Source organism: Tympanuchus pallidicinctus, unplaced genomic scaffold (genome assembly GCF_026119805.1).
Source record: "Tympanuchus pallidicinctus isolate F22 unplaced genomic scaffold, pur_lepc_1.0 scaffold1, whole genome shotgun sequence".
In the NCBI taxonomy this organism is placed as follows: domain Eukaryota; kingdom Metazoa; phylum Chordata; class Aves; order Galliformes; family Phasianidae; genus Tympanuchus; species Tympanuchus pallidicinctus.
Window position 1 is genome coordinate 73,619,350 of NW_026294618.1, and position 14,903 is coordinate 73,634,252.

Here is a 14,903-nt window from a genome sequence, read left to right on the forward strand (position 1 = left end):
TTAGAAAACCTAGTAGTATATTTCTGTTGTCTTTGCAGTGTTGTCTTTTAAAGAATGTATAGGTCTTGATACTGTGTTTGTGGGTGACTGATACTGGGGATAAGACGAGATGAAATGCAGAGATAATAGGATATTCATCTTTTTCCTTCATAATGGAGTTCTTCAACAAAACCGTTATCACTACAAACACAAAGCTATTAACAGAAATGGCAGTCTGTAAAGAAAATATCTTTAACCTTTTTTTCTTGTTATAATATCATTTGTTAATATGTCTGTTAATTCCTTTACTATTCATCAAAAATCCTTTTTTATGTTCTCTGTTTTTACATTTCTATTCAAAGTTTGGTTGGGAGAACAAGTTGAAATACATGACTTTGAGATCAAACTGCAATTCCAGAACATTCAGACAATAGAGAAGAATTAGTTTTGATGAAGTAGATTCAAAATTGCACCATATTTTATTTAAGTGTAGAAGCTGGTGCTTTTTAATTTTGAGATTGTTTTAGAACAGCTAGAAAACTAAGATAAACATGAATTTCTAATCTTATGTTTAAAAAACAATTTTGTGCAGAAACACCTTTGTAAGTATTAATGAACATATATTTTATCAATAGTCACCATCTGGAAGTTACAACTTCATTTTTCAGAAATAATATTGGCTTTTATATGTATGTCAAAGGATGAGATTAAAAACATCATCTTCCTGAAATAAATCAAGGTATTTAGTTAATCAGGTATTATATGCTTATTTGCAGGCTTCTTTTTCAAGACCTGTGAAATCTGAATATTTGAAAGATTCCCTATGAAATAAGCCTGCAGTCTCCTCATGAAGTTTGCTTTCATGAAAGCATAAAAAGGCACTGAACAGTTTAGCCATAACCACTTGCAAAAGCTGTTGTGTGACAAAATTAATCTAAATGCTTGAAGTTCTGATGCTGGTAACTAATATCCCAAATTAAAAACTAGTAACAGTAAAGAATGCGAAAGAGTAAATGGATATAACTAGGAAAAAAAATTCTTGAAGACTTTGTATTGCAGCATCACTTCTGTTCTATGTATTGTTCAACATTTCTGAATAAGCACCAACTGTTCGGGGACTTTTTCTTCTTTTGGTACCTTTTGATAAAGCACATACCTATCGCATTTAGTAGGGTTTTTTCTGATATTTAAGAATATTAAAATTACTGTGCTATTTAAGGCTCATTTCTCCACTCAGTGAACTGAAGGCAGGATCAAATGTTTGAGAAAAAGAGATTAAAAACGTGAAAACAGTCAATTGGAGAGTAACCATTTCAGACAAGAAGCTTTTCTAATTTCACTCATTCACATTTCGTAGCTTGGCAGAAGAGTCAAATTTTAGGTGGGAGGAAAGTTATCTCCTAATTCTGTCTTCTTTCTTTCCGGAGCACCTGAATGGAAAGAAGCATTATTACTCTCCATTTTGAGATTAGTTCCTTTTAAGAAGTAAACATTAAATATGTTCTGCATTTATTATTTTTACCATTAATGTGTATATATTGAAATTCAGCAGTCGGAAGTATTTGAGTCTGTTATGTGCAGTTCCATCCCTTTGAAGAAATGCTTAGCATATTTCCAGATAACAGAATTAAAGTGTTGCAGTGCCCTTCCCCCCATAATAGGTGTGTACCAACGTGTACAAATGCACTTAAAGCACTTGTTGAGTGTTTTCTTGGTTAGGGCATAAGGGGGGAGAGAGATGTTTCTGGAATTTTGCTTTTGCCAACTGTAATGAGAGTTGAAACACACTCATGCTGATAAAGATAGTTTTATACTGAAGCAAGTCATTTTCCTAAACCGTTTTCTTCCACTCTAAGATACATCTATTCAAAATGATACTTGTCTTTAAAGGCTTGTCAACTCTGAGGCTCTGGAATACCAATATTCTTTGTCAAAATCTTTTATATGTAATAGTAACAAATATTATCTTGTTTGTGTTTATTATATGTTCCTTTTCTCTTAAAGGATGATTCAGAAGTGAAATCTGAGGAGCGTGCCAGTGTCATCCAGCAGCTTGAGCAAACTATTGAGGATCTGAGGACTAAAATTGCAGAACTAGAGAAACAGTTCCCTGCTACAGAAGTACAGACTACAGAGAGGGAGCAGGAAAATGAGCATGTGCATGCTGCCTGCAGGGAATTCAGTAGTGTGACTCCTCAAACAGAGGCTGTGCCCAGAACTGTGTCACAAGCAAGATCTGTACAAACGTCACCAATAGAAGATTATTCAGTACACACAATGCCTTCAGCCAATGCACTGCCACTGCCCCCTTCACCACTGAACTTGGAAAGTGGCAAAGGTGAAGAGCCATCTGAGAAATTGCCAGCTCTAGAATTACAGCCTACATTTTGTTCTGAAATCTCCTTAATTCTGTCACCGAAGTTAATCTCGGTGCCCTTGGATGCAAGCCAATCAGTACAGACTGCTTCACATTCGCCTCTTCCAGGACCCAAAGCTAATTTGTCCCTTACGTTTGAAGGCGAGACTGAAGTTTCTGCTCCTCATCAATCGATAGGTATTACAAATGTGACTTGTAGTGAACATTTCCTTTCTTTACCCACAGAGCCCACATGTAGCATCCCCTCATCGCTATCGGCCACTGAACTTGCTGCTCCTGTACCTGGGGAACATGGCTCTTCTGTCACTGCTTCCACGCCCATGGCAGGAGTACCACTCCCGCCACCCTTGCCTAGCTCAGGACTCCCTCTGCCTTTTGCTGGCCCAGCAATGCCACAACTGGACCACTCTTTGCCCGGTGTAACAATAGCACCCCAGCAGTTGCTGCCACCTCCACCACCTCCTCCTCCTCCACCTTTGCTAAGCGGGGAGATACCAGTGTTGCCTCCAGCTTCCTCTCTCCCATGTACTGGAGTTCCACCCCCTCTACCACCACCTCTGCCAGGAGCAGGAGTCCCACTCCCTCCTTCTGGTGGGGGCATCCTACCACCTCCACCACTACCACCACCTTTGTCCGCAGCTGGTATCCCTCCCCCACCTCCTCCTCTGCCTTGCTTGGGAATACCACCTCCACCCCCAGCAACAACTCTATCTGGAGTAGGAGTGCCACCACTTCCTCCACCGCTGCCTGGAGGGTCCATGCTACCATTTCCTCCTCCACCACCACCACCCTTGCCTTGTGCAGGTGCCCCTTTACCACAGCCTCCTCCTCCACCTCCTCTACCTGGTGCGGGAGTCCTGCCTCCTCCTCCACCTCCTGTACCTGGTGCAGGAGTCCCACCTCCTCCACCACCTCCTCCGCCACCACCTCTACCTGGTGCGGGATTCCCTCCTCCGCCACCTCCTCTACCTGGTGTGGGAGTCCCACCTCCTCCACCACCTCCTCTGCCGCCACCTCTACCTGGTGCGGGAGTCCTGCCTCCTCCGCCACCTCCTCTACCTGGTGCGGGAGTCCCGCCTCCTCCACCACCTCCTCTGCCACCTCCTCTACCTGGTGTGGGAGGCCCTCCTCCACCACCTCCTCTACCTGGGTGGGGGGTGCCACCTGCAGCCCCACCACCTTTGCCTGGAGAAACAGCACCCCTTCCACCACCAGCTCAAGGCAGTGCCTATACAGCAGTTCCACAAGTTGGTGGATTCCTTCCCCCACCATTACCATCTGGTTTATTTGCAATGGGTATGAATCAAGAGAAGGGGAGCAGGAAGCATGTGATAGAGCCTTCTCGACCTATGAAGCCTCTTTATTGGACAAGAATTCAGCTCCACAGTAAAAGGTATGTTATATAGTTGTGAAGTGTGTTTTTGCTGTCTTCATAGCATCGTGTTATGAGCAAAAAGATCTATTTGCTGCTATGCAGATCTTTATAAGAGACTTAGAGCAAGTTCAGTACTTAAATAGGCTGTCTATTCCATTTATAACCACACAAACTCTGAGTAATATTATTTATTCATGAAAGCTCATTTAGGGCAATATTTTCAGCTGTCCCATGAAGTTGCATACCATATCTTAATCAGAAGTCTTTTCCATTAATGGGTTTTTAGCATTGTACTTGTGATTTTCCCACTTAGCTTTCAAGATAGAGTTGATCTTTCTGTTGAACAGGAGTGAACGAACTTTGCTACTGTCTTTCCTCCAGATGAATGTATGCTGAACAATTCTTATTCTTCTCTTTTCTTTGTCTTGTGACCTAGAAACCTTTTTTCACTTTGTACACCTAGCACATAGAGTCAAACCACAGGTTGCGGTGGGTTGTTTGTTTGTTTGTTTATTTTTGTTGGTTTTGTTTTTTGTAGTATGGCTGTATAAATCTCTTGTAGCTCTTATCAGTTTATATAATACTGAAATACTCAGGTTTGGTTGTTGATGTTTTTCATTTGTTTGTAAGGTATAATTCTTTGTCATAAAAAACCTGTTTCCTTATTAATCTTTTCTTTCTCTCTGAGTACTGACAATTTATCTACTATTTCTTCTACCTTTTAATGATGAACATCTTCTGTCTTCAATTTCTTCTTGCCACTGTCAAACACGTGGTCTGCAGATAGCTGTATGTTTCTACTTCTCTTTGTGTGCATGCCTGTGTATTTTATTACCTATTTATATTCCTGTGTATGTGAAGTGGAAAGTATAAACAAGTCTGACAGATTTCCTGTGTGAAAAAAGAAAAGAGGTATTGGGGAGAGTGAACATTATATCTTATCAAAATGCTGCTGGTAGAAGTTAGGCAACAACTTGTAAACTGCTGCTATCTTATTTTCTTCAATCAGCCGTTTATGATTTTAGTTTGACACTACCCTACATAGGTCTTTTGCTTAACTTTAGAGATTCTAGTGCTTCACTTGTGTGGGAAAAAATTGAAGAGCCTTCCATAGATTATCATGAATTTGAAGAACTATTTTCTAAAACAGCTGTTAAAGAGAGGAAGAAACCTATTTCGGACACCATTACAAAAACAAAGACCAAGCAAGTGAGTACTCCATTTAATTTCAGATATTTTCTAGGCTGGCTTTTACATAAAAGATTTTTGCATGCACCTGAGTTATTTTTTCTGGTTTGAAAATTTTACCACATATATATGCTATATAGAAATAGAAGAAAAAAATGTAGGATGCTTTCCAAAGCTGTCCGTTGAAGAATGATGGTTTTGCTTAATTAATTGCTTTGAAGTTATATATATATATAATATAAAATAAGATATAATATATAAATATATATATTTAAAACTTTGCTTTTATCTACTTGATATATAAAAAGATATGGTGATTGAAACTGACTCCACATATGATACTTCAATGAGAAGTATATACGTTATTCTAGAGGATTTTATAAATGAAAGAAATGGATGTAAATTACCATGATTTCAGAGGAAAGTGATATTTAAGAATCTAATTCCTGATGTTATACCAGTGATAATAGTTCTAAGTTTATAGTGTGTTTATATATAGTGAATATAAAGCTTATGTATACTAAAAATGAAAAACACAGTCAGGGAAATATAATAATTATGTCACTGATTTTTTGAAATAGGGTTCAAAAAACCCACAGCGCATATTAAATGTGCAATTTAAAACCTGGGGTAAAAGAAATAGATCTGAATATGTAGTTGACTACATAGAGGCTCTAACCTTCTTGGATTTGAAATGCCTGACCAAATTTTGGTGATGTGATTGGTAATTAATTCACAATTAAAATTTCAGGCTATAGAGGAGATATTTATTACTGTTATTCTGTAGAATGCTAAACCATGTTTAAAATTCTTGTTTTCTCTCATCTTCACTGTTGCACTTTTCTAAACTCATTACTGGGAAGTTCTTCCCCCTCCCCCCCCTTTCTTTTTCCTTTAAAAAAAAAAACAAAAAAAACACTGCTGTGCAAGGTTTTATTTCCTCATTGGGTGTGCAGTGATGTTTTTGTGTTTCTACACCTAGTAGTCATGGGTACATTCCCCGTCACATACTTTTTTACTGTGCTAGCAACCTGCTGCAGGCAATAGAAAACGTAATGAAGCTCAAATGGTTACGGTTAGGTGCTGGGATAAGATCTTCATCTGGATGGATTGGCAGGATAGGGCAGCTACACACTTGTGCACTGCAAAAGACAGTATGAGCTGGGATAGGTGTAAAGGTAACAGTGCTGCTGCTGTCTTGCTGTCCCCACAACACATCTCTGCAGTTCCAAACTATACTTGATGATTTCTCGAAAAACAGTTAACTCATGTTTTTTGAGGTTTAGTGGTGCAAGTCTCTAAGCAGAGTAGAAATCATGATTGTTTAATTCTGTGGCATAAACAGAAGTAGACAGCAGTTATAAGTAAACATTGCATGGGGATTTTAATACTAGCAGTACACATTTTTTTGAAATGAAAAATACTCAACAATAAATGTAGATAAAGCTAATTGAAAATGACTGACTGATTGTTCTTAACTTGAAAATAAGTTGTATATGGCAGAAATTTTCACACAGAATTTAAGGAAATCTAAGTAGCTGCCATATTTTAGATCAAATATTCATGTGGGCCACTTAAGTTGACAAAAGAGAATCTTGTGTTCTTCTCTTCCTCCATCCGAACAAATGATCTGTCAAGAAAGAGAAATTACATGATGGAGAAGTCTGATTTGCTGTGTGATAGTACCTGAGGAAAGTGATCAACCAATTGATAATCAAATGTGCTAGAAACAACACAAGAAGGCATCAGAGGCTTTCATTAGAACTACAGTTTCAGCTGGCGTGTGTTGCAGACGACTAAGTTCAGTGTTTGTGTGTGAATAGAGTATGGGCTTTTCATAGCATTGAAGTGAGGAAAATTAAAGCAGAACACAAAAAGTATGCTCTATGTACATACTCTAAGTAGTTTGGAACACGGGCCTTCATTCTCAAATGCTCTTCATTTGTACAGCAGTAAACACTTTGGTAATGAAGTCCATCCATATTTAGCAGAAGAAGCGGTTCTTTGGAGAAAGCATGGCTGTAATTCCACAAGTATGTTTTTATAGAAAGCACTAAGTGCTGTTTAAGTAGTTACTGACTTGCATGGATTCTGTGATAGTTATGGGTATTGTAAAGATCTTAGAAATGGTGTTTCTGTAGTGATTTTTACTGGGATGTATTATGCAAAGCAGATGTATTCTGTCACCTGTTGAGCTGCAGGAGAACACTGTAAAGTAGGATCTGTAAAGCTTACTGTGCTTCTCTCCAGAATATTTCTAGTTTGGCAATTGTTTTTCCTCCTTATATTGCTGTGTGGTTATACTAAATGGATGAATTTCTTTCAAATATTGGATGCAAAGTGCTAGCTTAAAGTGGAAGTAGTTGTCAGATAAAAATACCCAGATAACTTTCAGAGGCATAAAATATTTGGTACTCTGTAAACATCTGATTTTAAGAAGTATTTTTATTGTAAGCTGAAATAAAAATATATTTACAGAAGAGACCACACTGAGGGGAGAAAAAAAGATTTGAACTAATCTGAAGAAAAATTTGATCGTTTGGGGTTGGTTTAGTAGGTGAAATATTTATTTTGCAGTAAACTGCTGTTCTGCACGCTGTTATTTATGCTATGTAACATACAGTATATGCACCTGTTTACTTGTGTACATGTATATAGACTTGTTACCGTTTACAAACATTTGATATTCACCTTCTAAAGTGATAAATTTATCTGCATTACTGTGGAGGTTTGGATTTTGTTTGCTTTCTTTTCGAGTTAAAGTTAATTTTGCCCTAGCCAAGTATTGTTTCTGACTTTTTTTCCCATTAGTATGACCATCTCAAATACCTGAGGAAAATAAAACAATTCTTAAAAAATAGATTTTGTACCTAGCACCGGATGAAGGCCACATTAAAATCCATCCTACCGCAATAAAAAAAGGAAAAAAAAATGAAGGGTCAATATTATTTATGAACGCAATTGATTTTACTCTTACTGTCTTTTATTTGGTGCTATGAAAAAAGCTGTGATTTACTTTTCTCTGATAATACATGTATGTCAAATTCTCAGCTGCTCCAAATGTGTGCAGACTCGCTCAATGAGAATGCCTACTTAATCTTCAAAGAAAGTCTTTTATGGAGTATATTATAGGTGGAGCTGCCATTACTGCATATTAAAGTGATCTGGCTTTCGTTATAAGTCCATCTTGTTATAACTTTGCCAAAAGTTAGCTCTTTAGGCTGCAAATTTTTTTTAGTTTTTGTTGCTTTTCTTTTACATGTTGGGTGTCAACTTCATTTTGCCTGTTTTAAAAAAGAATACAAAGTCTGTTTTTGCTCATGTCTACATAGCTTTGAACACTTGAAATGTGGAAAATTTTTATCAAATATGTCTTCTGTTAGCTCTGTAAAGTGTTCCTCAAATTTTGCCACTCTACAGGCTATATGCAATACCAGTGTTGCTCAGAAGAGACTGCAAGTATAACTCTAAAGACTTCTTTCCTAACCTTGTAATGGTAGATTGGAAAGTAGGGAATATGAGGTGGTTAAGGTGAATAACTGAGATGGGAGTGAAGAAATGAGATCTGACAGATGGAAATGTAGAGTATATCAGGTCTGGTTTGTGTCATCTCTTACTCTATCTTAAGTAATTTCTCTCTGGAACCATTGTGAACCTGGAGTGGTGTCAGTATGGGTGTCAGCAAATAGTTAACTCCATCAAACCCATAGCATTTGACCCAATCAGTGAATGGAAACTTGATTTTTGGAGTGTCTTGTTCAGCCGTGTCATGTAGTTACAATATTTACTTACTTATTTTTACATTAACGGATACTACTTTTCATAGGCTCTTTCCCATATCTTCTGCAGAGTGTTATGAGTACAGTTGGTAATGATGATCTTCGACTACTTAGTAAATGGAACTGTTACCTGAGTAAAAATGCTTTTATTGGTTTTTGCAGCACTTTAAAAAAGTATACTTAGTGAAGAAGAAAAACAGTCTCTTGTCTGAGGCCAAATACTAATGATAATACTAATACAACACTAAAAACTTACAATGTTCTTTTGTGTGGAGAACACTGGCTATTATGGATTCCCAGAAAAAATGGATTGTGTGGAAAAATAGTATGTAATCAGAAAATCTTAATATCACTATCAGCACAACAGGTTGACAGAAGGGACTGAATTGAGTTGCGTAGATTACTTTCTAGCTCTTGAACCAACATCTTAGAAAGCTTGCTGATGGTTTTTTTTTTTTTTTTTTTTTTTTTTTTTTGAAAATAACATACATTTATCTGCAGAGAACTTTTCAAGAGCAGACCATATGTTTATAATCTATCACGTAAATGAAAGAAAAATGTTAAAGATATTCTCATATGGAAAATCTAGTATTAATCTATTGAAATTAAGATTTTAATCTCTCACTTCCACCCCAGAAAATAAATAATAGGTTACTTAAGTTTAATTTTGTTTCAAAAGTCTTAGATGCAAACAAGATGCATCAATTTTGCTAATGATTTCAGCATTTTTGAATTTCTGAGTTGAACACAAAGACGCCATGGTAATAGAATACTAGGAATGAAATGCCACATAAAATGAGTATAAATTGGTAAATAAAGTTAATGTCATATTGAGTTAACAGATAAAAGATTATTCACATTTATTCATTAATGAGGAAGGACATCAAGGGAAAAAGAATATTCCAAAAAGGAGAATTGTTTCCCTCTGCAAATAGATGAGGCACTGTATTAAGAAGTTTTCTGTATCCACATTTATTGATCTCTTAGTTATGTCAGTGGCCCAACTCTTTCTTGCTCTCTTGTGAACTCTTCAGAGGCAGAGCTGGAGTACTGCTGCCCTCACAGACAGAAATTTTAGAGTTTTCTGAAACATAATTTTTATTTATGCACTATTAATGATGTCCTGAAGTTATTTATAATTTTTTATATCTCATCTGTTTTGCTTGTAAGAATAATTTTTTATTAGAGGCTTTTTGAATGATTTTTGCTTTTCACATTTCACTCTATTCTTTATACAACTTGTTGCATGTTTTCTTTGCTATTTGTTTTATTGCTGACTTAAATTCTTCAAGATTTTTTTTTTGGAAACACAACTTGACCATGTATCAAATCTCTCTGCCTGTTCAGGCTTCCCAGGTTGGTGTCATCTTTTATATACATACGTTTCTCCTTCATTCTTCCTCTTGCTACTTTTATTCAGATCATATATTAGTAAGTTTAATAAACAAATGTGAGTTTGGCATCTGACAATGCTGTAATCTCATCTTGTGACCAAAGAGCTCTGGAAGTTTCTCCACTTTGTGTGCTTGTCATCATGAGTACTGAATGGTTCTGCTGATTTAATGGCATGGTTTAGCTGCTGCTGCTTAACATCTTATGGATTCTGTCAAGTTGAGAATTGAGAGTTGTCATTTCTTAATCTGAGAAGCCATTCAATTGTCTGATAATGGCCTCATTCTGTTCCTTTATGCAGTGGAAAACCTCTGTAGGGGAAGGTTGTACAGAAAGTTTGCTCAAGTACAGGGGAAAAAAGGATTTAGGCTGTAGTGAGTGACTTCCAGCAGCTGTGCAACTGAAAGCTGCACAAGTATAACCCAGAATCTTGAATCTTGAAAAATAGCTGCCACCTTGGTCTGTACAGAACTCTTGCTGTGCCAGAAACTGAGTTGAGCTGCCTTAATTATGGCTATCTTTCCAGGGAGACTGGCGATTGTATGTTTCTATAGGAAGCACTTTTAGATCTTTCATATACTACCTTTTCCATCTCTCCCTTGAATGTCTGGGTGATGATGCTTCTCTTAGCGTGTTGGATGTGTTAATGTTAGATGCTATCAAGGGAAAAAGAATGGGACACAAAACACACAAAAGAAAGAACAGAAAACAATATGCATTTCTTCTCCTGTCTGCCCACCTGCTTTTTTTCAGCTGAGAATGCAAGAAAGAAAGCTACATCTGAACTCAAATTCAGAATTGGATGTACATATGGATTGAGTGTGTTTCACCTAAAGGAAAAAAAAAAGAGATTAGTACAGTGATCATGATGATTTAATATTTTAAAATAACGTTCAATTTTTGTGAATATCCCTAATTGTATTTTTTATCAGTAATGACTTATGAGTTAAACAAAGTTTTAGTGCCAACATGAAAATCAAGTTTTTAAGGTTATTATTTTTAATTTGTAATGAAGTCCAAAAATACTTCAGGTAAGAGACATGATTTTCATTAAATCATAGAATGATTTAGGTGAGAAGGGTCCTTAAAGATCACAGAATCTCAAGAGATTTTCAAGGATCTCAAGAGATCAAGTCCAACCCCCCTCTCAAGCAGGTACCCTATGATAGGTCAAACAGGCAGGCATCCAAATGGGTATTGAAGACCTCCATAGGATCCTCCACAATCCTTCTAGGCATCCTGTTCCAGTGTTCCTTTGCCCTTACTGTAAAGAAATTCTTGTACATGTTTGTATGGAACTTCCTCTGTTGATGTTTTAGGCCTTGACCTATTGCTTCGCACCACCAAGAACAGCCTGGCTTCATTCACCTTCCACCTTCCACCTCCCATCAGATACTTATAAACATTAATCAGATCCCCCCTCAGTCTTTTCTCTAGGCTGAATAGACATAGGTTACTCAGCCTTTCCTCAGATGGAAAATACTCTAGCCTCTTTATCATCTTTGTAACCCTCTGCTGAATTCCTTCTCAGAGATGCCTATCTTTTCCGAAGTGGGAAGCCCAGAACAGGACATTCCAGATGTGCCTCAACAGGATAGAGTAGGAGGGGGAAGATCACCTCCCTTGACCTGCTATCCACGTTCTTTTTTTAATTCATCCCTAGATTCCATTGGCCTTGGCCACAAGAGAACACTGCTGGTTCATGGCCAACTTGCTGTCTACCAGAACACTTAGGTCCTTCTTCACAGAGCTCCTCTCCTGTACAGATGAATATGGTTATTCTTCCCAGGGGTAAGACTCCACACTTGCTCTTTTTAAACCTTGTCAGGTTCCTCACTGCCCAACTCTCCAGTCTGTTCAGTTCTTGTTGAATAGTAGCACAGCCTTCTTATATGTCAGTCACTCCTCCCAGTTCTGTATCATCAGAAAACTTGCTAAACGTGGACTCTGTCACTTCATTCAGATTGTTGAAGATGTTGAACAACACTAGACCCAGCACCAACCCTTAGGGAACATCACTTGTTACAGTCCTCCAACCAGACTCTGACCTGCTGATGACAACCTTCTGCCAGTCAGCCAGTTCTCAATCATCTAGTTGATCATCTAATCACTCCTCTGCTGTGGACAGGATGCTTTGCTGATGATGATTTGGAGAATTATAGGATCACAAGGTTGGAAAGGACCTACAAGATCATCTAGTGTAACCATCAAATTAGAGAATAATGCAATTTTTGCTTAGTGGTGGTCAGTACAAACAGCAAGAACAAAAAAGTTGTAAAGAAAAGGAGGCAGCTGCAACTAAAAGAGTTCATTGGGAGTGAGTACAGTAAATAATGTTTTTGACTGTAACAATGTGTCATAAGATGGTAACATTGCAGATTTTATTCTGCAGGCTTTTTCCATTGTTTGACCTGCCCTTTTTTCTTTGTCTTCCTCTACCGTTCTATTTGTCTTCCTGATTTCATCTGTTAACTTCAAATAAAATATTTAAAAATAATAAATTCAAATCTATTTGGGCATGCAATATCTTTTGAAGACTATTCAAAAGACTTGTATAATTCCTAACGTGACAAGGTTGTTCATGGTAGTGCTTCTGATCGCTTGCAAAAAAGCAAGTGTTAGTTCATTGTAAAACATACAAAATTTTCACTTTTCATGTGCATTTACCAAGAAAATTTTAGCTTGTTGGATTTCCATTTTCTAAAAGTTTATGTTGTAGACCCTGATCATTCACTTTTGTCATTAACCAACTCACAGAGATGTTTTCATGATTACAAACAGAATACAAATTTAGAACAGCTACAAATTACAACAGCTACAAATTTAGAAATTAAACTTTAAGGTACCCATGTCCTTCAGATGCTGAAAGAAGTAGGTATAATTGTGGTTTATAACAATCAGTTAAACTATCAAATAGCTTTAAGCATATAAAAAATATATATTTCTTGTGATCTATTTTTAAGCTAAAGAATTTAAACTTCGCTATTTTATTTCCATCCCCCACTCTAATCTCTAGAATTAGGTTATTGCAATTATTTTTAATGATGAGTATTTAAATATTTTTGTCTCCTTTTGAGGATTGCAGTGTTTATCTGAATTATTACTGCATATCTGAATCTAGATGAAAAATTACTCAGATTGCTTAAAGTGGTAAAAATTGATTTTATTTAAATCAACATGTTCCATCAGAATAGGTAGGCTGTTAGGCAGTCAGAACTGGATGTTATATTGTTTGGTAGGTATGAAGTAGAAATACTTTATCTCCTGCTATAGCAAAATATCCTCACCAGGTGTATTGTGTGTTTTTCCTCTCATGCCACTGCTAGCCAGAACTAATTTTTGGTTTTACCTTAAATAAATTTTAAAAAATAACTAATAAGCTTTTATGTGAATGCTCTCTTATCGTTCTGTAAGGAAGCAAGGATATCCATGTGACAAATATGGTACAATTCTTTGATCATGTATTTAATAATTGGAATATGCTGGAATCCACAGGAAAGAATTGCTGTTGCAACAGCAGATCAAGATTCCTGCATTACTGCCATGATGCAATCTCCTAAAATCTTGTTTGGAACTTCTGTATTTCTGCATCCTCTCTATAAAGGCTACAAGCATTTGTACAGTGGCTTTCCTGCTTATGACTTGTTGTAACACAGTAGTTTTTCAGAGCCACTGAAAACCAACAGGATAATTTTGCTTAATGCTAGCAGTCAAAATCAGAACCAGAGAATGAGAGCAACTGAAGAATTCCGTGCATTAAATAAATATTTTTCTGGGGAAAGGGGAACTTTTGTATTTTTACTTCAGGATTCTCATCAGCCACGTGTCTTGCATTACCTTTCATTAAATATCTTTTTGACTTTTTGACTTTTTGACTTTTTTTTAATTGTTTTCAACAATCAGGAGCAAATTTGGCAAAAGTAGTTTACTGTTTAACAATGAAGACCACTCAACAACTAAAAAGTCTGTGCTAGACTTTAGGCTTCAGATAAAAATCTTCTGCTTAGTTTTTTTTTAAATTTCTTTAGAGCAAAGTTCCAGGGTCCAGACTAAAAAGGAGCTGTGTGTTGTCTGAGATTTTAGATCTTGTAAAGATTAGTTTATCAGTCTTTTGTTGCTATGTCTTTAAATGATGTTACTAGCCTGTGAACAGTTGGCCTACGCTATGTTGCTGATTTATTTTGTTTTGTTTTTAAATGTGGGAATTGCTTTAGGCACTTATGTTAATATTCATATTTTCTGAATTAGTGTTGTATTGTTACAGCGTTCTATTGGAAGAAGATATAGTTTTCATGCAATTTACTCAAATTAGGGAGGAAGAATGAGTAAAGATGAGTATGAAAACTGACATGAAGCCTACATTTTAAATAGAGCTGGACAAAAGCAATAGTTGTTATATAACCACACTTTCTGTTCCTTTTCTGAGCCCCCATTTACTTGATGGTGATGCTCTTTTAGTATTTCTGATGTCCTTGAAGTTCAGAATTTTGGTAGAAATAATGACCTATTGTGCACAAAAACAGTGTTAATTTTTTTTTTCTTCTGATCACTGCAAATCAAGTCGGTCTCTTATTCGTCAGCTCACTTTAAGAAAAAAGCCACTTTTTTTTTCTGTGAACTTTCAGATCAGGTTACTACTAGAGCATGTGACTCAGATTTTCTGGGCCTCTAATATTGATGTCCCCTGAAAAGAAGAAAAGGTTTGTTTTAGTCTGTATGACAAAGTCATAGTTAATGTATCTAGTGGCTATTTTTTCTCTCTAGTTTTGGTTCCCATGCTACATGTGTAACCCTGTTCTTGGTAGCTCTCAGA

General features: G+C 36.7%; 1 protein-coding gene across 3 annotated transcripts in view; it reads left to right on the plus strand.

Moving 5' to 3' along the window:
• Nucleotides 1-14,903, plus strand: part of FMN2 (formin 2) — a 142,537-nt gene that overhangs the window by 42,529 nt on the left and 85,105 nt on the right. For 2 of the 3 annotated variants that reach the window (XM_052701734.1, XM_052701742.1), the window contains 2 exons: nt 1,984-3,749; nt 4,796-4,940. In XM_052701734.1, coding sequence (XP_052557694.1) covers nt 1,984-3,749; nt 4,796-4,940 — 1,911 coding nt within the window. The remainder of the gene's footprint in view (nt 1-1,983; nt 3,750-4,795; nt 4,941-14,903) is intronic. The other variant, XM_052701750.1, reaches the window with a different exon arrangement.